Raw genomic sequence first — 27,771 nt, forward strand, 5'->3', positions numbered from 1 at the left:
CCAGCCTCCACAATCTTGTGAGCCAATTCCTCGCAGTAAATGAATCTCAGTCTGTCTCTCTCTCTTTCTGTGTTTCTGGTTCTCTGGAGAACTCATCTCATACAATGGCCAATTCTGAGATCTGCAATTAGCTTATTTCACTGATCATAAAAATTCATTTTCCCCCACATTTTAACTTCTCTGAAATCAGGATGCAGCTAACCATCCATGGCATCCTACAATTTTGTTCTTGGTGACTGATAAAAGTAAGGCTTAAAGCACCCTAAAGTGAATGGAATTTAAGTAATTTAAGTTACGGGGCCCCTTGTTTGCATGGGCCCCTTCCAAAGCTTTGTACTTAATTTTGGGTTTACCCTCTTAGAATGGGTGCACTAAATGGTATGAGCCTTGGGCCTCACATGCCTGCATCCACCTCTAATGTGTTTTAGAAGATTGGTAATTCGATAGGTCTAAGATTAGTATTTGTAGGGGAAGAAGGAGAGGGGATGAGGGAAGACATGAGTGGTGAGAGACTGGAGGTTTAGGATCTAATTTCAGTGAATGACAGCTACATCCTTTCATCTGGTGGAAGAAGCCAGAGACCTCAACTCCTGCCTCTCTCTCCTGCCCCATGTGCAATCCATCATTATGTCCTGTATACTTCTCCTGTGATAGAGACTCCTACTTCTCCTTCAAACTCTGTTTCTTCCTTCCATAAGGCATAGAACCCTCTAGTTTTAACCAGAAGCATGACCACCCTGAACAAAGACTGCATTTTCCAGCCTCCCTTCTAGTTAAATGTGGACACGAAGCTGAATTTTGGCCAAGGGAATGTGTAGTGTATCTTGAGAGTTTCCTTAAATTGAAGTAGTCTCTCATTCTCCCTCTTTCTTTGGTCCTGATACCAGGAATGTGGACGTGATTGCCGGAGCTTCAGCAGGAGTCTTGGACCATGAGGTGACTTTAGGAATGGGGGCTAGACATGATGGAGCAAAATGGAAGCCCAGGTCCCTTGCACTGTGGAGCATTATATCAGTCTTACATTATCTACGTATGAACTTTCACCTGAAAGAGAAAAAAACTTCTGTTTCAAGTAAGATACTGTTTGTTTGTTTGTTTGTTTTGTCACTTACAGTTGAAATCATTTCTAGCTAATAATCCACGTCACTGAAAGTTCTCATCACTATCCTAATCAGAGTTACCAATATTTCTTGCTTGGACTTTTGAAAGAATCTGTTAATTGATACCTCCAGATTCACTCATATCCATCCCAGCCTCCTTCCAATGAATTTTCTATGTAATAGCCAAAGCGATTGATTCATAATGCAAATAGACCGTCAGCCCCTGTGTTGGTCTGACCAGGCTGCCGCAATAGAGTACCCCAAACTGGGTGGCCAAAACAAAAGAAATTTATTTTCTCATAGTTCCGAAGGTTGGAAGGCCAAGATCAAAGTGTGGCAGGCTCTCTGGAGAGAGCTCTCTCCTTGGTTTGCAGACAGCACCTTCCTGCTGTGTCTTCACATGGCCTTTTCTCTGTGTGCATGTATGCATGTGCACAGAGACAGAGTGGTCTCTGGTGTCTCTTCCTCTTTTTACAAGGATACCAGTCCCATTAGATTAGTCTCATCCTTATGACCTCATTTAACCTTAATTACCTCCTTAACGGCCCTATCTTCAAATACAGTCACATTGGGGGTTAGGGCTCCAACATGTGAACTTTGGAAGGGACACAATTCAGTTCTTAACACTACCCTTATTCAATAATATCAGTGACTTCTTATTGCTTTTAGGGTAAAATTCAGCAGTTAAAATGGCAACACTCTTGTATGGTTTGGGCCCTATTTTTATCTCATGGCATGCTTCTCCTCATTCCCCATGCTTTAGCTGCACTGGCCTTTCATTTTCTCAGGTGTGCATGATTTCTTCCACCTCAGGGCCTTTGCACATGCTGTAGTTTCTGTCCTAAATGCTCTTCCTCCCCTTCTGTCCTTTTGCTCGGTAAACCTCTCTCCATCAGCTCTCAGGTCAGTCATCTGATCTTCAGGGAAGCTGTCTCAGATCTAGTTTTTAATCCCCATTCCTCCATTATATGTTCTCATAGCTCCATGCACCTCTTTTTAATAGCACTTATCATAATTTTGCCTTTATATTTTGATCAAGATTCTTTGGTTAATGTTTGTCTTTTCCATTAGATGATAAACTCCATGAGAATAGGGATATGTCACTTTTTGCTTATTATTATTTTTCTTATTGTGTGCCTTCTACAGTATCTGGCACATATCTGATTCTCAACAAACATTTTCTGAACGAATAAGTGAGAGCTAAGTGGGAGTTAGGTCATGTAGAAGTAGGTATGCCAAACAAGGAGTTGGGGCTTCATCCTCAATGATATATAGCATGGCACTCAAGGATTTTTGGCAGTGAAGTGAAATAAAATAGATATTAAAAAAAAATAAGATAGGTGTTTTAAAAAATCATTTTTGCCAGCACTGTGAAGAATGTGTTAGAAAAACCTATGTTGTCATTAAAGTGACAAGTTTCAAAGGTTGTAGCAGATATCCATGTGGAAAATAAAGGCTTGAGTTAAATTTGTGTTAGTCCCGTTCTTTCTGAGAATTCTTCAGCGTAAATCACATTGGGTCTCAGTTTCCTCCCCTGCTGGTTTGGGATTTGGCTTTTGCCGCCTGGTTAGTGAATTATCTTTGTTCATCTGTTTTCCATCTTCCAGTATGTTGCTGCTGTTATTGTATTTCCTGTTCTTCTTGTTTTTGTTGATTTATTTTTGAAATCCCTTTACTATAGTTTTAGTAGAGTTTGGGGGGGCAAAATTATAGGCATACGTTTAATATACCACTTTCACTTGGAACTCCCAACATTTTTGTTTCATTATAAAAATTCTTTATTGCTTATTGCAAGAAAATTGCCTTTCACATTGGCCAAGATTTTTTTTTAAGTGACAATATCAAATGATGGCAAAACTGAGGATGAAAGAGTGGGAGTATAAAGTGGTACAACATTCCTGGAGAGTAGTGTTTCCCCAAAGGCTTAAAATATACTTACTATTTGAACCAAAAGTTCCACATGTTGGAATTTATCCTAAGGAAATGATTAGCTTTAAGTTCATTGCAGTGTTGTTTATAATATTGAAAAACTGTCCGACGATTAAGGGCTGAGTAAATAAACTAGGCTCCTTCACAAATTATATATGTGGTCATTAAAAATTATGTTGTTGAACCAAGTTCGTCACATAGCACTACTCCAGAGAATACGCATACATGGTCTTTTGCCAAGGCACACGTGAAGCTGTAGAACAAATCTAGCTCACCTTCCTCCAGCACTAGTTACTGGTGATTTGGGAGTGTGGAGACACTACTCTCTATCCCAGCATCCTTTGTGCCTTTCTTCCTTGGTAACAAAACCCTGATTTGTAGCAGGGGATGTCGCTGCTCAGAATAAAATAAGACTACATTTCCCTGTCTCTGTGGTACCTAGGTGTGGCCTTAAGATTAAACAGAACCAACGAGATGTCAGTGAAAGTGCTGATAGACTTCTGGGGATGGAGACTCCTGATGGAGATGAATGAGGATGAGGAGATGGGAGGTGAGTATTTCGCTCCTTTCTTGTACTTAAAGGCTTCTGCTCGGTGGTGGGGGGGGAATATATACATATACACACACACACACATATAACACATTTAAAATTCTTATTAAAGTGAAAATACAAAAACGTTCAAATATCTAATTGTAATCAGAGGGGTGTAGGGGGAGGAGAAAAAGAAGGGAATGTGGGAGAACACTGACTGACTTCTATGAGAATCTTGATACGCAATGATAACCTTCCTGTATTATTAAATCCCACTAGAAAAGGCTGGCAAGGCTCGTATAAACTGCTTGTGAGACTCCTTTTGGTGCGTCGTACAGAGCCTATTTGTAAGTCCTCTAGATAAAACAAGAGCAGGAGCGGGGTTATTTCACTTTGTAGAACCCAAGATGCCGGCCCTCCCCCTCCTCCCAAATTTGCCTCGGATCTAATATGCAAGATCTCAGGATTTACATTCTGTGACGTGGATTTCGGAGTGTGCCTCCTGTCTGCGGCATCAGAAAACCTTGGACAGAGGTGGCCCCACATCTTTTTGGAATTTGCCGCAGGAAAGTGAGGACCACTAGACAGACGGGCCGAGAAGACGCTCGCTGGGGACCAATCCCGTAAGTCGGGGGCGGGGTGACCCGGGGCCCCGCCCCTCTGCGCAGCCAGTAGCTGCGGCGGGCGCGGGAGGGGCGGGGCGAGCCCTGTTGCCGACGTCGTGATTGGCTTGCCGGCTCGCTCTGTCCACTAGGCTACCCCGCTGTCCTGCTCCCGAGAAGCCCGGGCAAGTGAGGCTCCACAAAGTTTGTCCGCTCCGGGGCACCGTAGTTGCTTTACCCCGGCTGAGCGGCCGGGCCGGGCTGGACGGCGGAGCTCGCCTCCGTGTAGGGGTCCTTGATGGCTGCGGTGTTTCTAGTAACGCTCTACGAGTACTCGCCGCTTTTCTACATCGCGGTGGTCTTCACCTGCTTCATCGTGACCACCGGCCTGGTATTAGGATGGTAAGTGCCCCAGGGCTGCGGGCGAGGGACGGAGGGCGGACAGCCGGGGAGCGGGGTCGCGGCGAGCGGCGGGGGCTGGGGGGCTGGGCGCCCGGGGCTCTCGGGAGCCGGGCTGAGGGCTCCTCGGCTCCGGGAGGGGTGCGGGGTGGACGCCGCACCTGCGTCGCTGCCTTGTGTCACCGTGGCTGCGGGCGTCTGGGGTGGTGCCGGATGGAGGTGTGTTATCCAGCTTTGTTTCTAGGGGGTAAAGCAGCCGGGAAGGGCTTGGTTGGGGTGTCGGGATAGAGAGCGTGGCAGTCAGGCTTCTGTCCCGGATTGGGGCCTACTGTGTGCCCAGAGTGAGTCGGTCACCTGCGGGACGGTGCGCGGACGTGGACAGTAAACAAGGGCGATTGTTGTTCCTCTGACTGAGCTGAGCGCTTGGCCTCAGAGCTTCCAGTGTAATTTATAACTGAACTCTGTTACCGGTTGAGAATTTAATGGTTTCTACGCACATTCCACACCTTTGGAAGTAATATTTAGTCGGTAGGATTATAAAGTTCAAAGTCATAATTTTAGAGATGGAAGAGACCTTAGAGATTAGTTACGCTAAGAGGCAGAGGCAGTTTACCTTTTGGAGACAAGGAGAATGGACTGTTAGATAATCCCTGAGCAGTTCTTCTAGCCCAGAGAGTCTAAAATTTCTCTCTTGTGGAGATGCCGTTGTATCATGTTTAGAGAAGCCTTATAAATTCAGCTAGTCGAAACCATCTTACTAGTCCATCCGCTGAGGAGACAGACACGAGCTGGCTTTTGAAGAATGAGTATTTTGGAAAATAAATGGAGTTAAATGTGTGTACTAGAGAATCGAAGGTGTTTCCGAGAACACAACATGAGCCGACAGGCAGAGGAGACGTGTTAGTGAATAGAACAGGCTGTGTAAAATGAGTTTAAAAATACCCTCGGATCACATATATGTGATTACCTTAAAGGAAGGACTCAAGCCCTTGTCAGTTTCTGAAAACATATGCCATCTTTAGGGACTAAATAGCTTTAACGTTTCCACACTGCTCCCCATCCTGCCCTCCATAGGGTATAAAATTCCTTGTTTGTGGGTGGGGGAAGATTAAGACCAATCTTAACAGTTTGTTGTTCTTGATCCATCAGATTTTGTTGCTATTGTTCATTTCAACAAAGTTTGTGATTGGAATTAGGAAGTTGTTGCCCAAGTGAGAAAAACAGTCTTAACACAGGATTTTTTAATGACTATAATATTAGTGGTATTCTCTTAAATGTAATTTTCCTCTGTTGAGGAAAATAGGTAAGTAGTTGATAATTGCATTAATGACAGGGATACACTCTGAGAAATTCATTGTTAGGTGATTTCATCGTTGTGCAAACGTTGTCAAGTGTACTTAGACAAACCTAGATGGTGTAGTTGGTGGGAGGAGGTAGGAAGGTAGGGAGAATTAAAGTGATGAGAAAGAGGCTGGGGGATAGAATGAAGAGTATGTATAGAAAGGTGGGTTTTTTTTTTTTGCACTCCAAAGGATGAAGGAAAGAAAGAAAGTGGGGGAAGGTAGCTAGCCTCTGGCTGTCATAGGAAGGTTATATCTTGGGTCCTACCACTCCCTATTTCAGAACGTAACCTCTAAAAGGCACTGGGGCAGTGATGAGCAGTGGAGATAGAAGCAGTGGGCTGATTGATTTTGAGGATCAAAGAGGAGAAGTTACTGGATTTGTTTTCTCTCTCTCGCCCTTCTTCTGCTGACCCCTAAGTCATCATTATCATTGCTAGCACTTACCTAGTGCCAAGCCCTGTTAATAACATTTACAGGTGGGGAAACAGTCACACAGAGGTTGAGTGATTGCTTAAGGACACATGGCTATTAAGGGTCTTGTTTCTGATTTTAGGAGGAAAGCCTTCAGTCTTTCATTAAGTATGATGTTACCTATACATTTTTTATTGCTACTCTTTATCAGGTTAAGTTCCTTTACATTCCTAGTTTGCTGATGATTCTTATCAGGCATAGACATTGGATGTTAGCAAGTGCTTTTTGTGCATGTATTGAGATGATCTTATGCTTTTCCTTTTTTAGTCTGTTAATAGGATGAATTACATTGAATTTTTAATGTTGTATGCCAACCTTGCACTCCTGAGATAAACCTTACTAGGTCCTGATGTATTAACCTTTTTATATGTTGTTGGATTTAAGATGCTAAAATTTTGTTAAGAATTTTTGCATCTGTGTTCCTGAGTGATATTAGTCTGTTAGTTTTCTTGTACTGTCTCTGCCCCTCCTCTGCAGACTTCAGTTACATGTATATAAACCTACCTGAAGTTGCCCCCAGCTCACTGATGTTGTCTTTATTTTTGTTCAGCCTTTTTTCCCCTCTCTGTTTCATTTTGGATACTTTCTGTTGCTATGTCTTCGAATTTACTAATCTTTTGTTCTGCAATGGCTAATCTGCTATTAATCCCGTCCACTGTATTTTTCATCTCAAACGTATTTTCATCTTGAAAAGTAGATTTGGGTCTTTTTTATATCTTCCATTCTCTGTACAATATCCTCAATCTTTACATACCTGTTTGAAAATATGGAGTGTAGTTATAACAATTATTTCTGATGCCCTTGTCTACTAATTCTATTATCTGTATCATTTCTGGGGTCTGTTTCTATTGATTAGTTTCTCTTCTCATTATGAGTTATATTTTCCTGCTTTTTTGCATGCCTGTTAATTCTTTATTAGATGCTGCGTTGTCAGTTTCACCTTATTGGGCGCTGGATGTTTTTGTATTCATGTAAATACTCTTGAGCTTTGTTTTGGGATGCAGTTAACTTACTTGGAAACGGTTTGATCTGTTAGAGGCTTGCTTTTCAGCTTTTTCAGGGAGGACCAGAGCAGACTTATTCAATTGTTGTATAAAATTAAATTAATCTAGAGTAAAGTTTTATTCCATTTGTTAATTTTATTGGCTTTATCTTGGTGTTAGGTTTATTCATGTGTTTTGAAATTTTAATTGCCAGCTAAATTTTAGTGGGAGGGTTTTTCACCCCTCCGTTTGTCCTCACCCTTGCTGTTTAACTATTTTATAATTACATTTACCCAGATTCCTAGACCCCTCCCCCACCCTCAGTCAAGGACCAAGTCTTATAAGGACAGTTCTGCCCCATATTTATATTGGTCTAACCCAGCTCCTGGTTTCAAGTTGTGAACCTGGCTCCAGCCCTTGTCTTGAGTGGACAACCTATAAGTCTCTCTTAACTATGTGAAGGCTTTGTTACCACTACCTGCTGCCTGACTCAGAACCCGTCAAACCATGGCATCAGCTTTATATTTCTTTCCCTTGTCAGATTCATAAACATTTGTCTTTGAACCCAGTTATGTCTCTTTTTCCCAACATTTTATTATAAAAATTTTCAAACATACAGAAAACTTGAAAGAATTCTACAGTGAACACACATATGACCATCACTTAGGTTCTACAATCATCATTTTGCTGTAATATCTTTATTACATATCTGTAGATCCATCCGTCCTTCTATCTGTCCATCAGTACGCCTTATTTCTTGATCACTTCCAAGTAAGCTGTACTCTTCACCTGTAAGTACTCAAGCATTGCATATTATTAGCTAGAGTTCAGTATTTATTTTTGTTTATAGTTCATTTTTTCTTTTGAAGTAATATTTACGTACAGTGAAATGTACAAATTTTAAGTGTTTTCAAACACATCATCTATACAACTCAAACGTCTATCGAGATTCAGAACTTTACCATCACCAGAGAAAGTCTCCTTATGCCCTTTCCGTCAGTCTGTATTCCTACACCCCCAGAAGCAACCACTGTTCTATTTTTTATGTGTACTATAGATAAGTTTTGCCTGCTCTAGAATTTCATATTATAGAATCATATGGCATGTACTCTTTTGTGTAAGCCTTCTTTTGCACAGCATGTTGATTTTGAGATTTATCCATGTAGTTGTAGGAATAATTTATTCCTTGTCATTGCTGAGTACACTATTACTTTGTTTAAACACGTTGCAGTTTGTTTACTCATTTCAGTGGGGTCTGTTTGATTTCTCTTTTTGTTTTTTATCTGCTACGGGTTTGCAGAGAAGAGAGTACATCAAAGTTTGAACCTGACTCTGCCACCTTAACTTAAAGTCCCTTAGTTTAACTAATGTGTATTCATTTTAAGTTAATTAGTTAATTAATTAATTTTTAAGATTGGCACCTGAGCTAACATCTGTTGCCAATGTTTTTTCTTCTTCTCCTCCTCCTTCTCCTCCCCCTGCCCCTCCCCCGCCGCCCTCCCCAAAGCCCCGAAGTACATAGCTGTATATTCTAGCTTTAGATCCTTCTAGTTGTGCTATGTGGTTCACTGCCTCAGCGTGGCCTGATGATCAGTGCCATGTCGGCGCTCAGGACCCGAACTGGCGAAACCCCGGGCTGCCAAAGCAGAAGCGCAAACTTAACCACTCAGCCACAGGGTGGCCCCAGCTACTTTCTAATTTTATAAGGAATGGAGTTATAGTCCTTTTCATGTCACATTTTTACATGAAATTTTAAAATAGAAAATATATAAATGAAGGGCTGTTTTTGGTGCTCAAAAGTTTTGTTTCATAAATAATGGCAGATAGTCTACATATTACATGTGTATTTTTCATATCATTTAAAAATTTGATAATTCTATCATGTTTTTACTGTTAGGTACAGTTTATCTATAATCACTGTGCTCCTTTATTATCAACAATAATATTAACAATAGACCTCTTTGTTTTTAAGAGTGTATCAGGGCTGGCCCCGTGGCCGAGTGGTTGAGTTTGCGCGTTCTGCTTCGGTGGCCCAGGGTTTCACAAGTTCAGATCCTGGGCAAGGACATGGCTCATCAGGCCATGCTGAGGCAGCGTCCCACACAGCACAACCAGAGGCACTCACAACTAGAGTATACAACTATGTACTGGGGGACTTTGGGGAGAAGGAAAAAACAAAGATTGGCAACAGATGTTAGCGCAGGTGCCAATCTTTAAAAAAAAGAAAAAGAGTATGTCACTTTACCCATCTGAACAATATATTGTACATCTTTTATTTATTTATTTTTAATTTTTTTTATTTTTCAAGGAAGATTGACCCTGAGCTAACTGCTGCCAATCCTCCTCTTTTTGCTGAGGAAAGCTGGCCCTGAGCTCACATCCAATGCCCATCTTCCTCTACTTTATATGTGGGACGCATGCCACAGCATGGCTTAACGATTGGTGCCATGTCCACACCCGGGATCTGAACCAGCGAACCCTGGGCCTCCGAAGTGGAATGTGCGCACTTAACTGCTGCGCCACTGGACTGGCCCATGAGCAATATATTGTAAATCTATGAAACCTCTAATCTCTCTTAATTCTAGATTAATTCTTCAATTTAATGTAAATTGAGTAACTTAATCTCTTTTTCTGATACTTATATTAAAAGGAATAACTAAGAGAAGCGTTACGTAGTTTACATATAACAAATTATGTTTTATTTTATTTTTACCCTTCTTCAGGTTTGGTTGGGATGTTCCAGTAATTCTGAGAAATTCAGAAGAGGCCCAGTTCAACGCAAGAGTTTTCAAAAAGCAAATGAGACAAGTCAAGAATCCTTTTGGCTTAGAGATCACTAATCCGTCTTCAGCTTCAATTACAAGTTGGTGGCTATTTTCCAAAGATTTTCTCCTTTGTGTACCCCTTTCCTAGCCCTTTGATTTTCTTTCTCTATGACTTTCTCTTCATTAGGCTTAACAGACACTTACTGAGCACCTGTTTTGTTCCAGGAGCTGTACTACATATTACAGATACAAAGATTAGTAATTCACCAAGCTCGATCCTAAAGAACTTACCAAGTAGTAAACAGAGGCACTTGGATGAGAGAAGTAAAATATCACAGGCGTTAATAAGAGAAGTCTCTTAGGACACTGCAGTGAGAAATGTGACGATGGCATAGTATCAGTACAATTAGTGTACGGTACGGCTGCCAACCTTCTGGAGGACAATTCTCTCTTAATCTGAAATTATGCTATTTTTGGTATAAATTATTTAGGTATAAAGTGGCATTTTGGTAGATGGTAATAGTAGATGGTAGTTGTTTGTTTCTGTACTTGGAAAAATAATTGCAAGACTATCTAGGAACCAGTAGAAAGAAAGAGAGGAAGGAAGGAGAGAAGGAAGGAAGAGTTAAGTTTGCTAAGGGGAGGCATAGTCAGGGAAATCTTCATGAAGGAAGAATGTGCTGAGTCTCTCTCACTATCTTATTTTTTTCTTTCTTCCATTTTTTTTTTGACTAGAGTCTTGAAAGATAAGTAGGTGTGTATCTCTTGGGATTGGGAAAAATTGTAAGTAGAAGGAGAAGTGTGAGCAAAGCCCCAGGATAGAACAGAACCACATGTTAGAGAAACAATGAATAATTTGTTGTGGATTAAACATATGGTGGGACAGGTAAGAGAAGAGTCAGGAAGACTCAGGTTCTTTGCATGGGTCCTCCATAGACAATTCCTATTACCGAGACAAGGAGTACAGGAAAAACAAGTTTTGGAAAAAAGGCAGTGAATTCAGTTTCTGGACTTTGAAATGCTTTTGTGACCATTAGATAGAGATATAGAGTAGGCAGGTCTGGATACAGTTCTGAGCTCTACAAAGATTTCTGAGCAGAGACCTATTGCCTTTTACACTTGCTCACGTTTCTGACATCTTAAAAATAACCAAAACTTTCTTAACTCCTTATCTTACTCTAGCTACTGTCCTATTTCTCCTCTTCCCTTCACAGCCAGACTGCTTAAAACCAGTTTACATTTTCCTTCTCCTCCGAGCCTGCTTCCCTGTCACTCCTCAGAGCCGTGCACTCTGACTTTGCCTGTATCCCTCTACTGAAATGCTTTTCTCCAAGGTCACTGATGACCACGTCTGCCTTCCACCTCCAACCCCCAGCAGTCATACAATCCAGTGGACGCTTTTCAGGCCTGAGTTGGTGCTCTCTCTGCTGTATTTAACTGAGTCGACCAGTCTTTCCTTCTTGACACACTGTTCCCTTGGTTTCTGTGACCATTCTTATCTAGTCATCTTCCTGCCTCTAACTTCCAGAATCACTTGTCAAAAATCAGTGTATTTAGTCAATAGGGATTATCAACCTAAGTAATCTTGATTGACAAGGAAAACGTACAAAATTTCTTATTCTTCTTAAGCTATAAATACTATAGCATAGCTCTATAAACTGAAGGGAACTAAGGACTTTTTTCCCCTAATGGTTGATAAGGGTTTCATTCTGACATTTTTCACTTGGGAAGATCAAATTTCAAGATATGACAGAGAAAACTAACTTGTTTAGAAAACATGCCTGATTAAAATGTGGTGGTTCAGTGACCCCTGACCTCCATGGCCACGCACTGGGACCTGCTATAATATCACATCTGGCTCTTGAGCGGGACTGCCAATAGAAATACCTACCAGTCCAAAGCCATCCTTCCCGCAAGCCTGGAAACACACTGAAAAAGTAAGAACTGATACCTTGTGAGCAGACACACACAGGACACTCGTGAGCCACAAGGTGTGAGTAAATCCATCAGTCTGCCTTTTGGGCAGAAATAGTCTCAAATGAAGCCCACCCCGTAAATGTTAGCAGCAAGTGGAAAGATACCGGTAAGCAGAAGACCTCTCAGCTATGCCCAGCACACTAGGTGCTAACCAACAGTAGCATTACTGAGTACATGAACAAATTTGGGGGCCAGCCCCAGTGGCCTGGTGGTTAAGTTCAGCACATTCTGCTTTGGTGGACCATGTTCAGTTCCCAGGCACGGACCTACACCACTCATCTGTCAGTGGCCATGCTATGGTGGCGGCTCAGATACAAAAAGAGGAAGATTGGGGCCAGATGTTAGCTCAGGGCGAATCTTCCTTGGCCAAAAAAAAAAATTTAAAATATGTGAACTTAAGGCATACTCATTGAAGTATTTTAATTTTTAAAATACCAATACATATCATTATTTGTTTTCTATAGGGAAATAAGGAGAAGGATTTTGGTGGGAATTGTACTCAGCAGAATAAACTGAAATGATGGGTGTCACTAAAGATGTCTAACCAGGACATTGAAATAATATTCTGAGCAATAATTGTGACATTTTAAGGTGTTTATTTCATTTGATGTGTAGCTAATTTAAAAATCCAGGTTTTTTTTCATCACTGTATCCAAGATGCCTTGACATAGGGGAGGGAGGGAACATCTGGAGACCTGATTTACTTGAAAATAAACCAGAGAATCAGCTTTAATCTTAGTCATTTAGTTCTGTTTATTAGGGATGGGTTGTTGAGATTTTTTTGTTGTTATGTAATGAGGCTGTATTTGGATTTATGATGTTTCCATGTCCCCAATATAGAGGCTTTAGTGAAATTGAAAGTAGGTGATATTGAGCATCTTTTAAAAAAAAAAATTTTTTTTGCAGTCGTAATGGTAAGATTGTGAAATTTCAATTGTACATTATTCTTTGTCAGACACTATATAAGTGTGCCCTTTCACGCCTTGTGCCCACCCCCCACCCCCCTTCCCCCTGGTAACCACTAAATTGTTCTCTTTGTCCGTAAGTTTATCTTCCACATATGAGTGAAATCATACGATGTTTGTCTTTCTCTGTCTGCTTATTTCACTTAACATCATACCCTCAAGGTCCATCCATGTGGCTGTGATTGGGATGATTATGTCTTTTTAATGGCTGAGTAGTATTCCATTGTATATACATATATACACCACATCTTCTTTATCCAATCATTGGTAGATGTGCGGTTGGGTTGCTTCCACTTCTTGGCTATAGTGAATAATGCTGCAATGAACATAGGGGTGCATAAGTCTCTTTGAACTGTTGATTTCAAGTTCTTTGGATAAATACCCAGTAGTGGAATGGCTGGATTATGTGATATTTCTACTTTTAACTTTTTGGGAAATCTCCATACTGTTTTCCATAGTGGCTGCACCATTTTGCATTCCCACCAGCAGTGAATTTTCTCTACAACATCTCCAACATTTGTTATTTTTTGTCTTGGTGATTATAGCCATTCTAATGTGCCTAAGATGATCTCTAAGTGTCGTTTTGATTTGCGTCTCCCTGATGATTAGTGATGTTGAACATCTTTTCATGTGCCTGTTGGCCCTCTGTATACCTTCTTTGGAAAAATGTCTGTTCATAACCTCTGCCCATTTTGTGATTGGGTTGTTTGTTTTTTTGTAGTTCAGTTGTATGAGTTCTTTATGTATTATGGAGATACTGAGCCTCTTAATGTCAAGTTCGTATGCCCGATGTGCAGTAAGCCCATCTCTGAGACTTGGAGATGGAGAGAGGTTTATTTGAATTGGCCAAAACAAGAAGTCGAGAGGTTAGGTTCTCTCAAATCCACCTTAACAGGAGAGGAAGGCAGGGGGTTTATAGAGCTAAGGGGGTTGGCAGGAGGAGTTTCAGAGAAACAAAGAGGTGATCCGTATTCCTTTCACTCCAGATGAGCCCTTGGGCAATCTGAGTTCAGGTGTCAGGGGCAGCTGGGGGCTGGTTATTTGGTGGTCCTTAAAGGCATTCCTTTTCTTCTGTAAAAGAAGCTCATAAATCCTTGTGACCCTTGAGTTACCCCTCAGGTTAAACACGAAAACAGCAAATTGACAAGATTAACTTCTTTTCATAATAAGGTCGAAAGGTAATCTTATTGAATATTTACAGTAACCCTCAGGTACCAGCTTCATAGCTACTCAGGATATATTAGTTGAGTTGAATTAATTTTGTTCAGGAATTCTGCTGTCCTTTTGTAAACAACTTCCTTATATTTTGGCTTATTCACCCTGATAAAAGCTAACGTTCACCCTGGTAAAAGCTGAAAGCAAAAGATTTAGGTGAAATGACTCATAGCATTTTAGGAGGAATTTACAAAGCTCTGTGTCTCTCGTACTCCCTAAACTGTTCATCCCCCAATGCTCCAGTTTTATCATCTTCATGCATGGTCTCCTTGTATCTTCGTCCTTCTCTTGCAGGCGTTCTTCTTCAAGAAGGTATGTGGCTTTTCTGCCTCATCGTTTCTCCTTTTTTAATGGCTCAACTCATTGGACCGTAGTCCCTATTTTTTTCAGCTTTTGCAGGGCTGTCTCTTATGCTGTGTTGCATTTGGCTGTTCCAGCTAGGTTGGTGAGGGCGGTTGGGAGAACGCACACCCCTGCTGCCTCATGGACTTCGGATTCTGAATTTTCTCGTTTATGACTGCATCCTGGTTCTGTTAATGCTGTTGATCTAAGATGGCCTTGTATGTGCACTGAATTTTAGAAGACTAAGAAAATAGAAGAATGGGAACTTTCTTTGCAGAAGTGGGAAAAACTAAAGGGAGAATAGTTTTGCATAGGGGCATTTGAACTATCATCAGTATGTGCTTGTACATGTATGTACTTGTATTGTACATGTATTATACAAGTACATGTATGTACTTGATTTACAAGAACGTAAATCAGTACCTTCTTTTCTCAGTCTGTGTAATGGACAAGTTTATGAAAGATTGTGGAGAGCAGAATTTTATAGAGTCCATAGTTCTTTTTCATTAACCTATTAATTTCAGAGACATATTATGTTAGAGGCTGATTAATATCCAAATGTCAGTGGTCTCTCATGCTCTCCCCATTTAGTCAAGTATACAAAGTCTGTAAACAAGGCTTTGATGCAGCTCTGAGTCTCTGGATCTCTGGTTCTTTGTACAAAGCAGATAAACTGGTAGTTTTATATGTTCTGCAAGTAGAGGTTTTTTTTTTTAAGGCTTATCTTTCCATTGTTCTTTTATAGTGTAAACAGACACATATATATAGATATCCTATCCTGGGAGATAAACAGTAGCACACTGTATATACTTTTCTCCACCTTGCTTTTTTCATTTAACGACATATTCTCGTGATCATTCCACAGTAGTATATAATTCATATATGCCTCAATTCTTTTTTAAAAACTGCCTGGTACTTCATTATACAGTGTTCCATATTTTATTCATTTAATCCCCTGTTGATAGACATTTGGGTGGATTCCAGCATTTTGATATAACTAGTGCTCCATACATACATCTTTTCACATTTTTCACATTTTTGCCAGTAATATTAAGAAATCATTTTCTGGGTTCCTTTTTTTCTTTCTCTACAATTTTTATGTACTTTTACTATTTTTCCCTTTCCTGTCTACTTCTAACTTTTTTTTATTGCCTTATGTCATGTGCTTCTTAGGGATATAGAGAAAAGTGTGGTTTTTAAAAATATATATACATTTTTAAATTTGTGTTAATGGAGTGTTTTTCTTCAGCTGTTTAATAGCTAACTGAAAAAAATAGCTAATTGAATTTTCTATTCTTGAATTAATACCTGATGCATGGACTCATAAAAAAGTTGAAATCAAATTCTGTTCCGATTACCTATGCAAAGTTGCTGCCAATTAAAAGTTTTGCTTACCTGTGATTAGAAATTTCCCTATGTCACTGCTACTATACCTGTCCGAATCTGAGACTGCATCCGTACCACTGAATGCTGAGAAGAAACGTGGAGAACTCAGTCAGCTTTTGCTATCCTGTAGAGCATCTGCCTGTGTTGGTGTATCTCCTTCCAGCACATACTTTTGATCACCTTTTGAAAAACACTTATTGTATCAGTCAGAACTCTTATTAGCAAGCGGCTGAAACAACTCCAATAAAAGGAAGTTAGGTAGCTTACAGAATTGCCAGTAGGTTTGGAGACCCAGAATCAGAGACCAAGGCTGTGCAGCTAGGAACAGTGCCCTTTTGGCCTAAGAAGTACACTGTTGCCACTGAGCACGAGATGTTGCGGCCTGCACTGCCAGCGGTATGAGACACTGGGTGTTGCTGCCCTTGAACCTAATGTTGCTGCAACTTTTTTTCACGAGGGAAAAAAATCATGTAGGTGGCACATAGTAAGTCCTGTGGAAGTGTTAAATAAATAGGTAAAACTACATAAGATAATTTGTGTATCCACTTATAATTTATTTACCCACTTCATCAGCTTTACTCCAATTGTAACAGCTTTTGTTAAGCTGACAGCAAGCAGATGAATGAAGCTATCGCCATTAAACCCTCCTGTTTTGAAATCCCCACTCTTTCCTCAGGATATTTTGCATATTACATGGGACATTAACTGTGTGACAAGAGGGTATATCAATGTGTATATTAATGTTAGTAAAGCTTTTTAATATTTTTTCTACTCCAGTGATCATCTTGTGGACCCCCTGGGTTGGGTGTATCTGCTGTTGGAGACAGCTCTGCTGTTTCTTGTAGTTAGGATTATAGGCACAATTAGAGTGGTAGGTTATCAATAGTGAACTGTAGTTCAGGGTTTGTTTTTGTTTTTGATTTTGTTTTTCTGAGGAAGATTCGCCCTGAGCTCACATCTGTGTCAGTCTTCCTCTGTAAGTGGGTTGCTGCCATAGCATGGCCACCGATCAGTGGTGTGGGTCCATGCCTGGGAACTGAACCCAGGCCGCCAAAACAGAGCACGCTGAACTTAGGCCACAGGGTTGGCTCCTGTAGTTCAGTTTTTAAAATCTATGTGGGAAAAGTCTTAAGGTCACCAAAAAAACTTAAATCATTAATTTACAAGGTTAAATATATAAATAATAAGAAAGAGTTTACTGATAGTGCTTGAAAATTATATAGACATTGAGGGTTTTTTTTTCTTCCTGAGGAAGATTTGTCCTGAGTTAACATCTGTGCCAATCTTCCTCTGTTTTGTGTGTGAGCCACCACCACAGCATGGCCACTGATAGACAAGCAGTGTAGGTCTACACCTGGGAACTGAACCTAGGCTGCTGAAGCAGAGTGTGCTGAACTTAACCACTAGGCCACCGGGGTTGGCCAGACATTGAGGTGTTTTGTTTTTTTTTAAAGATTGGCAGCTCAGCTAACATCTGTTGCCAATCTTCTTTTCTTCTTCTTCCTCTTCTTCTCCCCAAAGCCCTCTAGTATGTTATTATATGTTCTAGGTATAGGTCCTTCTGGTTGTGCTGTGTGGGACACTGCCGCAGCATGGCTTGATGTGCAGTGCCATGTCTGCACCCAGGATCCGAACCGGCAAAACCCTGGGCTACCCAGGTGGAGCACGTGAACTCAACCACTCGGCCATGCCAACCCTGACAATGAGGTTTCTATGTCTCTTGTTCTAGAGACCAGTTCCTTCATTTATAGTTGCATACCCTTTAATGAGTTTCTTTAACTACTGTCAGCCTGGCCAGAATCCAAATAGAAGCTTTTGTTACTCCTCATGTATAATTGTATTAGAAGCTGCAATAGGTAATTTTCTTCTCTTTGTCTCATTTGTTTTCTACAGCTGGCATAACTTTGACAACAGATTGCCTTGAAGATAGCCTCCTTACATGCTACTGGGGCTGCAGCGTTCAGAAATTATATGAAGCTCTGCAGAAGCACTTTTATTGCTTCCGAATAAGCACGCCCCAAGCACTGGAAGATGCTCTGTACAGCGAGTATCTCCATCAAGAGCAGTACTTGTATCCTTTTAGATATTAGACCTTTTATGGAGAAAAGAAAGTATTGTAAGTTATTATTGATCACCTTTGGTATATTACTGTATTTTTGGTTATAGTGGCAATTTACCTTTACATCTTCAAAAGTATTAAAAAGGACAGCAAAGAAGAAATATATTGCCAGTTACCAAGAGATACTAAAATTGAAGACTTTGGTACAGTGCCTAGATCTCGCTATCCATTGGTAGCACTGTTGACTCTAGCTGATGAGGATAACCGAGAAATTTATGATATTGTAAGTAATTTAAAAATTCTAGAAGCATTAATTTTAAGTGATTTGGATGATGGGTCTTAATTATTTGGTGAAATAGAAAAAGTTTTATTTTAATTTCTGAGGATATACATTTGGCCTGGACACTTTATTTTTGAAAAATGAATACATGGGAAGTATACCTGTATGATTTTTATATGTGTAACAGTGCCTTCAGAGTGTAACTTATTTTTTCCGTATGAGTTGCAAGAATATGATTTTATTGAGAAAATAAAAGATATAAGTTAATTTCATTATTCCGTATTCTATCATGTTTACTACATAGAGGAAGTCTGTTGGAAGCATGTTTATTCTTAACATTTTTAGCACTGAATAAACAAGTGTAGTTATCTAAAGTGCTCAAAATGAAGACATTATCCACTTTTTTCTTTGTGTGCTTGCAGTCGTCTTGTTTCCATTATAATCCCTGCTGCACCTACATCTTATATATGTTTGGTCTCTATATTTTCAGTAATTATAGTAATAATTACTTTTCTCATTATGTGCTAATTATTTCTTTAGTCTGGTGGTTTATCCCTGTTAGGAAGTTAAAAGCATCTCAGAGATTTGAGCCCTGACAATCCTCTAAGTATGGTAAAAGCTTGTATATGAAATAAACTTTTGGTGAAATTGTATCATGGTAAGAATGCACTTATACACAATTTACTACTTTTCTAAAGTGTGTGGGTTAGTTATATTCGTTAATAAAGATATGGTAACATTTTTTATGACACTCTGTAATATGCAAAGTACATTCGCTAATGTTAACCTTGTGTGTTAAGGCAAACATCTTTCTTATACAGATTGAAACAGAGTCAGAAGAATCTCAGTCATTCAGGAAGAGATGAGCTTGACTCTGAGCCTTTGTGGTCCTTTTTGTTTTAGATGGGAATGCGTGTCTCCCTGAAACAAGCCTGCACTGAGCTTTGGAAAGTGCAGACCCATACTGGGAAATCTAGGCCCTGCTCCTGTGCACTTAAGCCTCTCTGTGTTTTAGGTTTTTAATCTTATCAAATTGAAGTTCTATTGAGCTGAAGTCAGCTTGTTTTTTCCCGAATAAAAGTCTTATCAATGGCACTGTGTATCCAGAACCTAGCACAGTGCCTGGGACACCGTAGGTGCTCAATAAATTTGATAAGTGGAAAAAAAGTCATAGCCATGTTGGCGAGCCTCCGAGCTGGCAGCAGAACTCCTGGGTTGCGTGTGCATGAAGTAGTGCAGGAGAGCCCTCCTCAGGTGAGGATGGGTAAGCCCTGTGAAGTAGTGTGCAGGAGAGCCCTCCTCAGGTGAGGATGGGTAAGCCCTGTGAAGTGGTGTGCAGGAGAGCCCTCCTCAGGTGAGGATGGGTAAGCCCTGTGAAGTTGGTGTTCCATACTTGCAGCCTCTCCGTTCCTCGTGCTGCCTACCCAGGCACCGCAGCCCTTCTCTCACCGCCGTGTCGCCATCTCTTCTGAGCTCTCCTGCTTCTTTGCTTTCCTTCAAAACAAAAAGGGTCAGAACTGTGCCCTTGCTTCCAGCCCCGCCTCTGCGTTCTGTCCCCTCACTGCTGGTCCTCTCTGTTGACTTGAGGTGCTCAGGGTCTTTGTCTTCTGTATTCCTCCCTCTAGCCAGAGAGGGATTTTGTGTGTGCGGTAAATTTACATAACATAAACTTCAGCGCTGTCACCGCCTTGCAGCGTACAGTTTAGTGGCGTTGTAAACGGGAAAACGTGCTCTCAGGCCCTGAGCCGCCAGAAGTGAAGACTGCCTGTCTCCAGTGTAGCCGTGCAGGCTTGTTCCCACGGAGGGCCTGGGCGCGGGGCCCTCGGGGGAGCAGTCATGTCCTCCTTTCCTTTGAATACTTCTCCCTGCCTGGCTCTTCGTCTGTGTCAGGGTTTGGTTTTGTTTTGTTTTTAATTTATTTACTTATTTTATTGAAGTATAATTGATAGATAGCATTATGTTAGTTTCAGGTGTACAACATAATGATTCAATATTTGTATATGTTGCAAAAGGATCACCACAATAAGTCTAGTCAACATCCATCACCACATAGTTACAAAAATTTTTCTTTCTTGTGATAAGGACTTTTAAGATCTCCTCTCTCAGCAGCTTTCAAATATGCAGTACGTTATTACTGCCTACAGTCGCCGTGCTGTACCTTACATCCCCAGGACTTAGTTATTTTACAGCTGGGTCTGTGTCTTATTCTTCTTATCGGCAGACTCCCTCCCTATTTTCCTGTTAATCCTGGCTTCTCCATCTCTTCTCTCTCAGATTGGGCCTAATATTGGAACTAAAGCATATTTATTAGTATATTTTGTATTAATGTTCTCTGGTCTTAATTTTAGAAGCAAACTGAGCATTTCATAGTTCTTTTTCATATGTGGTTTTTCAATATTTTATCTTGGGGTCAGAAATGCTGAATCTAAAAATTAAACTCTCCCATTCCTATTGTAACAGTAAAAATTACATTTATATAGTGCAATTAGGACCCAGTTTGTTATTTTAGTTAGATAAGGGAAGGCAGGGATTATTGTTCCAAGATTTTGACTTTAAAAATTTTTTCACTTTTATTTAATTACATTAGTTTATTTTCTGTATTATTCAAATAATATGTTTTTGGCAGGCAGTAAAATTAGAAAATCTAGATAAGCCAAAGGGAAAAAAGTATAATCACCTATATTCTATCATACAAAGATAACCACTATGAATATTTGTATCTTTCCAGACGTTTATATATGTAATTTTTTTTTTTGTAAGGAAGATTGGCCCTGAGCTAACATCTGTTGCCAGTCTTCCTCTTTTTGCTTGAGGAAGATTGTTGCTGAGCTAACATCTGTGCCAATCTTCCTCTATTTTACACTGCCACAGTGTGGCTTGATGAGCGGTGCTAGGTCTGCGCCCGGGATCCGAACCTACAAACCCTGGGCTGACTAAACGGAATGCACAAACTTAACCACTATGCCACTGGGCCGGCTCCTATATACGTAATTTTTAAACAAAAATGGGATCAAATTGTACATACTGTTTTGTGGCCTGCTTTCATTTGATAGTATATTTTAAAGATCTTTTCCATATCAACTATGTATCTACAACTACATATATATTTATAACTAGCATGATAGTAGCTTCAGAGGCTTTTAATATTAAATCAGATGACAGGGTTGTGAGTATGAGGTGATAACATTGCTGTTTCTTGCCAGTCCTATCATTTTGATTTAGTATTAAAAGCCTCTAAAGCCATTACCAAATTAATAAATCTTTATAAAGCTGTAAAGAATATTGTATGTTTACAACCATAGTAGGTTTTGTTTTTTAACTTGGACATGATTTCAAAAACTTGCAAAGATAAAAAAGCAAAAGAACGCTCATATACCGTTTACCCAGATCTCTTATTGTTAATTGTTAACATTTGCATCATCATTTGCCCATATATGTATGTGTGTCACATATATATATATTTTTTTAATGAATGATTTGAGAGTAAATTGTATACACGATGATTCTTTATCCCTGCATACTTCAGTGTGTATTTCCTAATAGGGATGTTCTAAGCACAGTATAGTTATCCACATTGTAAATCCAGCATTGAGGTAATATTGTATCCAGTCTATCACCTCTCACGGTGTTCTTACAACTTTTCCTTCTGGTACAGACCAGTCTGGAGTCAGATACTGTATTTGTCGTGTCTCTTTAGCCTCCTTTAATCTGGAACATTTCACAGCTTTCCTTTGTCCTTCATGGTGTCAGCATTTTTGCAGAACGCAGTTGCATATGCGTTGTAGAGTAGAACGTTCCTTTGTTTTGTCTGTCGCACGGCTGTCAGGATGAGGTTGGAGCTCTGCACTGGCAGCCCGTGTGTGCGCAGGTGGTGATGTGGGCTTTCAGGGCATCGCCTCTCCAGGCGTGTGGGAGTCTCTTCCCTCATTGGTGATGTCAGTTGTGGTCTCTCGGTCAAGATGCTGTCTAGTTTCTCCACTCTTCCTTTTTTTCCATCCCTTGCAAATAATAAGCAGTCTCTGGGAAGGCCCTTGAAGATCACGCAGATATCCCACTCTCTATCAAAAATTCCTGTCCACTGATGATTCTTACCAGATGTATCTTTACTGTGATGGTTACAAAATGGTTATTTTTCCAACTCCAGCCCTCCAATCAGCCCTCAGCATTCTGCTAGAGGTAAGAGACCTCCCTTTTATTTCTTAGTTTATTTATTGTTATCCATAAAGCCTTAGGAATTCCTTTTTTTCCCAGTGGTTTATAATTCATTACTGAATTTAATTATTTTTGCTCAAACTGCCCTCTCCCTACTTCCTGCCCAAGACCGAGAGTTTGTTAGCAAATACCGTGTCCATAAATTACTTGGATTCGTTCTCCCAAAAGTCCAAAAACTATCTAAAGAAGCGTACTCATATGTCACTCGCTTCCATATCTCCTCCCCTGGTTCTTACACACCCCAGTCCTTAGAGATAACCAGGTTCATTGTTTCTCATTTATACTTCTTATGTTTCTTATTGTAATGATAAGAAGATGCAGATATCGATAGATAGAGATACATAGATTTATAAGTGCTTATATTTATATCATATATATATTCTTTGTATATATAATATATATATTTCTTCTTGTTTTCTCTCTTTCTTACGTAAAAGGTAGCACACTATACATGTTCTTGCTTTTTTCACTCTATAACATCTCCTGGAAATCCCTCCGAATTCGCCCTGGAGCTCCTCCTCACTTTTCCAGCCGCACAGCGCTCCATTGTGTGTAGGGTGCGGGCACCATGGTTAGTCAGCCAGTCTCCTGTGGTTGGAGATTCAGGGAGTTTCCAGTATTCTCCAATAACAAATAATCTTTCGCTGAATAATCTGTGCGTATGTATTTTAGTATTGTTGAGGTTGTGTGGTTGAAGGGTAGATGCATGTCCTTCTGTTACATATTGCCAAATTCCCCTCCACTGGGCTGGCACCTTTGGGGTTGTGCCTTTTGTTTTTTTAACACATTTCCACCAGCAATATATGAGAGTGACCTACTTCTCCATAGAGTGTGTTGACAAGCTTTTGAGTTTTTGTTAATCTGGTAAGTGAGAAATGCTATCTCAGTGAAGTTTTAATTTGCACTTAGCATATTCTGAGTGAAATTAAACATCTTTTAATATTGCCAAGGACCATGTTTTTATCTTTTTGTGAATTGTCTGTTCATGTCTTTTGCCCATTTTTCTACAGGACTTTTGTCACTTTTTCTTAAATTTGTAAATGTTCTTCATAAATTAAGAATATTACCCCATAGCCTGTGATATACATGGTGAACTTTTTTTTTTAACGATTTTATTTTTCCTTCTTCTCCCCAAAGCCCCCTGGTACATAGTTGTGTATTTTTAGTTGTGGGTCCTTCTGGTTGTGGCATGTGGGACGCTGCCCCAGCACAGCCTGATGAGCGGTGCCATGTCCACGCCCAGGATCCGAACCGGTGAAACCCTGGGCCGCCGAAGCAGAGCGCACGAACCTAACCACACGGCCATGGGGCCGGCCCCCATGGTGAACTTTTTATTCGGTTGTCATATGTCTTTTGACTTTGCCTATGGTGCTTTTTGTCATGCAAGTTTTAAATTTTTTGTAGTCACATTTGTCAAATTTGTCTACCTCTGGGTTTGAGTAATAGTTAGAAAGTCTTTCCCTACACTGACACTAAAAAGGAATTCACATGTTTTCTGCTAGTACTTGTGTAGTTTTATTTTTTACAATTAGATCTCTTGTGCTTTGGAGTTTATTCTTATGTATGATATGAGGAATACATCTAATTTTATATTTTTCCAAATAGCTGTCTTTTTGTCCCAATAGTTTCTATTATTAAAAAGTCTCCTTTGCCCATTGATTTGAAATGCCATCTTTGTCATATTTGGGTCTGTTTCTAGACTGTTTATTCTGTTCCATCCATCTATTCATGTTCCAGTACCACAGTGTTTTAATTTTAGAGGCTTTGTAATATATTTTAATATCTAACTCATCTTTTTTTTTTTAGGCAGATTGTCCCTGAGCTAACATCTGTTGCCAATCTTCCTCTTTCTCTCTTTGTTTTTTTTGCTCCTCAAAGCCTCACTACCTAGTCTGGTTCTTCTATGTGGGATGCCGTCACAGCATGGCTTGATGAGCCATGCGTAGGTCCGCACCCAGGATCCAAACTGGTGAACCCCAGGTCACCAAATTGGAACACACAAACTTAACCACTCAGCCACAGAGCCTGCCCCTGTGTGTTAATATCTGACTACGCTTAGTCCCCCTCATGGGTTTCTTTTCACTATTTTCCTAGCTATTATTATGTGTTATTTTTCCATATGAGAATTGTAGAGTCAACTCATAGCTCTGTAAGAAAGCTCATTAGTATTTTTGTTGGGATCATATTAAATTTGTAAATTTGAGTATAATTAAAATAATTCTGGCAAAAACCTATCAGTAACTGGTTCCTCTTTAGTGACTATGATTTTAAAAAAATTAGTGTAACTTTTCCAATTTATCAACCTCTTCTTTTTATTTAAGCATTTTTCACATATCTATGAAATAATATAAGGAAGTTAAGTACTGACCAGTGTTCAATTTTTATTTTAGATTTCCATGGTGTCAGTAATTCATATTCCTGATAAGACTTATAAACTTTCCTGTAGAATATTATATCAGTATTTACTCCTGGCTCAAGGTCAATTTCATGATCTTAAGGTAAGTTGTACCCTATAGTCTTATCTCTGTCCCTTTTGTTTTAAGAGTTTTGAAGAATGAACGTTTGTAAAGAGAGAATAGTAGTTTTCAGTTAGTTATCATATAAGTTAACTATTATTTGCCATTAGATTTGCGAGCTCATAAATTTTGAGCAGCTCTTATGACCCCCGATTTAAGAGTAATTGTCATTAAACTTGTTTCTTTGATTTTCAGCAACTTTTCATGTCTGCAAATAATAATTCCGCTCCCTCCAGTAATTCCTCTCCGGAAGACAAAAGTGCAGACCGAAGTCTGTTGGAAAAGGCTGGACTGTCTGAAGGCGAGCTGGAGCCTCCTGAGGAGAGCAGCAGGGACTGTGTCGTGTGCCAGAACGGGGCTGTGAACTGGGTGCTGCTGCCGTGTCGGCACGCGTGCCTGTGCGACGGCTGCGTCAGGCACTTCCAGCAGTGCCCCATGTGCAGGCAGCTTGTTCAGGAATCCTTTGCACTTGGTAGTCAAAAGGAGCAAGATAAAGACAAACTGAAAAAAACTCTTTGAGGATGTCATTACATCCTCAAGTTGAGAAGTACACTTTCCACTGAAGATGCAGAAATTTGTGTTCTTGGAATTCATCATAACATGGAATCTACAGTGTTGACCATCAACAAAAATTCTATTTTAACTTCCTGTTTGTATGGATGGTGGCAATTAATTATTTCTTCTTGTTCAGTATGGTGAATACTGGAATACTATCTGTGTTAATACATAAAATTCATTCAACTCTTGAGAAGAATGTAAATGTTTAGCCTTTTATCAGCTAGAGGGTTTTGTATAAGGTTGATTAGAAAAATTCTGAAAAGCAATCCATCAAAAATTTCTGAGGAGGTAAAAGTCTTAAGATTTCTGAATGTTTTCCTTAGATGTAATCTGGAGTGCAGTTGAGAAAAAACTGAATTCTTCTTAAAGTAATTGTATGTTCCTCACTTTACAAAGGAGTTGAAAAGGGCTTCTAACTTTAAATCCTTTCCTGAAATATCAGTTTTTATAAATATCCATCTATTTGGCTTCTAATTTTCCTTATAATCATAGTCACATAAACTCATCTTAATTTTTAAATATAGCTTATTAAATCATAAATGCAAGAAACAATTCTTGACTGCTCTCAGTTTGTCAGATTAAAATGATACTCATTTATAGGAAGCAGATATATAAAACATGGATAATAAAATTTCTTGGATAATTAAATTTATTGTCAGCTGTGATTAGATGACCAGCATGGGACCTACCAGGGGAAATTTGTGAGACTCTCGAGGCCTTCCCTCACGTTTCCTCCTGCACGGTGGATCCATCCAACACTGGAGGGGTTTTGGAACCAGAAAAATTGTTGAAAGAAACAGCTTTTTTTCTAGTGTGTTTTTATTCCAAATAAACCCATATCCTTCCGAGTGTAACCTACCTCGTTATCTCTTGTGACATCCTCATAAGAGTGGAGGAAGCTGATAGGAAAAAGCCCCATCCCCAACTCTTTCCAAGGTGACTGAGAAGAAAGTGAATCAGAACTTCCTGTGTCTTCAGTGGAATTACCTTCAACTCACCAAGAAACTAGATCACAGTAAATAAACTATGACATCCAGGGAGATTTTCAAGCCTTTTTTGTCCTGTTTATATTAAGAATGATGCCTTGTCCTTGTGTCAGTGTTTTCATGTAATACCATTTCATTCCAATCAAATATAGCACTCTGAAAAAGACATTACCTATTTTCATTTTATAAACCAAATCAAACTTTGATCTGCATTTAACAGCTATGTAATAAATATCTTGTAGGGGCAGATACCTTTTGGGAGTCTGGGTTACAAAGAATCAGGCAGGCCTCCTGACCTCATAGTATCCATGCCAGAAGCACATGCTCACCTCAGAAATTCCTAAGGCCATGTGCTGACCCTGCCATGGGAAGCGGGGCGTCCACAGCTCCCGTGCCTGCTGCCGTCAGCCAGCAGTTCTCTGGGAAACCCACTCTGTGGTGTCAGTGTGGGAGATGCTCAGATCATTTCCCCGGTCCTAGTCCACCTGCTTCCCTTTACAGATCCGTTTGCACCTAAACTGCCCTAGACACATAGTTGCTTTCTCATCTGAGATACATTCCACCTGCAGTCTTACTCCATTTTTCATAGCTTTTTATTGTAGTAAAAGGTTCATAACATAAAATTCAGCATTTAACCATTCTTTAGTGTACAATTCAGTGATACTAAGTACATTCACATTGTTCTGTTATTGTACCATCACCAGTATTCAGCTTCAGAACTTTCCATCATCCCAGACTGAAACTCTACCCATCAAACGCTGACACCCCATCCCCTCCCTGCAGCCCTGGTACCCACCGTTCTGCATTCTGTGTCTGTGAATATGACTACTTTAGGTACTTCATATATGTGGAATCAACAATATTTGCTGGCTTATTTCACTGAGTATGTTTTAAAGGTTCATCTGTTTTGTAGCATGCATCAGAATTTCCTTCCTTTTTAAGGCTGAATGATACTCCATTTTATGTACGTACCACATTTTGTTTATCCATTCAACCATCGTTTTTCATAACTCTTAAAGATGATTTGTCCTGCTGTGAAAGTAATTCTTTCCTGCCCTCAGGGGTAATAATATGAGGAATTTGGTAGGTAATCAAGTAAAAACAAGAGGCTTATGTCAGAATTTGCTGACGGCAGTGAATAAGTGACGTTT

At 39.9% G+C, this 27,771-nt stretch overlaps 1 protein-coding gene across 2 annotated transcripts; it reads left to right on the forward strand.

Moving 5' to 3' along the window:
* Positions 1 to 887: 887 nt before the first annotated feature.
* Positions 888 to 26,676, forward strand: CGRRF1 (cell growth regulator with ring finger domain 1). Of its 2 annotated transcripts, XM_023627761.2 has the most exons (8): positions 888 to 1,072; positions 3,472 to 4,184; positions 4,316 to 4,565; positions 10,083 to 10,222; positions 17,903 to 18,080; positions 18,204 to 18,351; positions 24,951 to 25,058; positions 25,272 to 26,676. In XM_023627761.2, the coding sequence occupies exons 3-8, from the start codon at positions 4,462 to 4,464 to the stop codon at positions 25,593 to 25,595; spliced, it is 1,002 nt and encodes a 333-aa protein (XP_023483529.1). In that variant the 5' UTR covers positions 888 to 1,072; positions 3,472 to 4,184; positions 4,316 to 4,461; the 3' UTR covers positions 25,596 to 26,676. The 2 variants fall into 2 exon arrangements, with proteins under 2 accessions (XP_023483529.1, XP_023483530.1); XM_023627762.2 differs by lacking the exons at positions 888 to 1,072; positions 3,472 to 4,184; positions 24,951 to 25,058.
* The last annotated feature ends 1,095 nt before the right edge of the window (positions 26,677 to 27,771 follow it).

Source organism: Equus caballus, chromosome 24 (assembly GCF_041296265.1).
Source record: "Equus caballus isolate H_3958 breed thoroughbred chromosome 24, TB-T2T, whole genome shotgun sequence".
NCBI classification, from domain to species: Eukaryota; Metazoa; Chordata; class Mammalia; order Perissodactyla; family Equidae; genus Equus; species Equus caballus.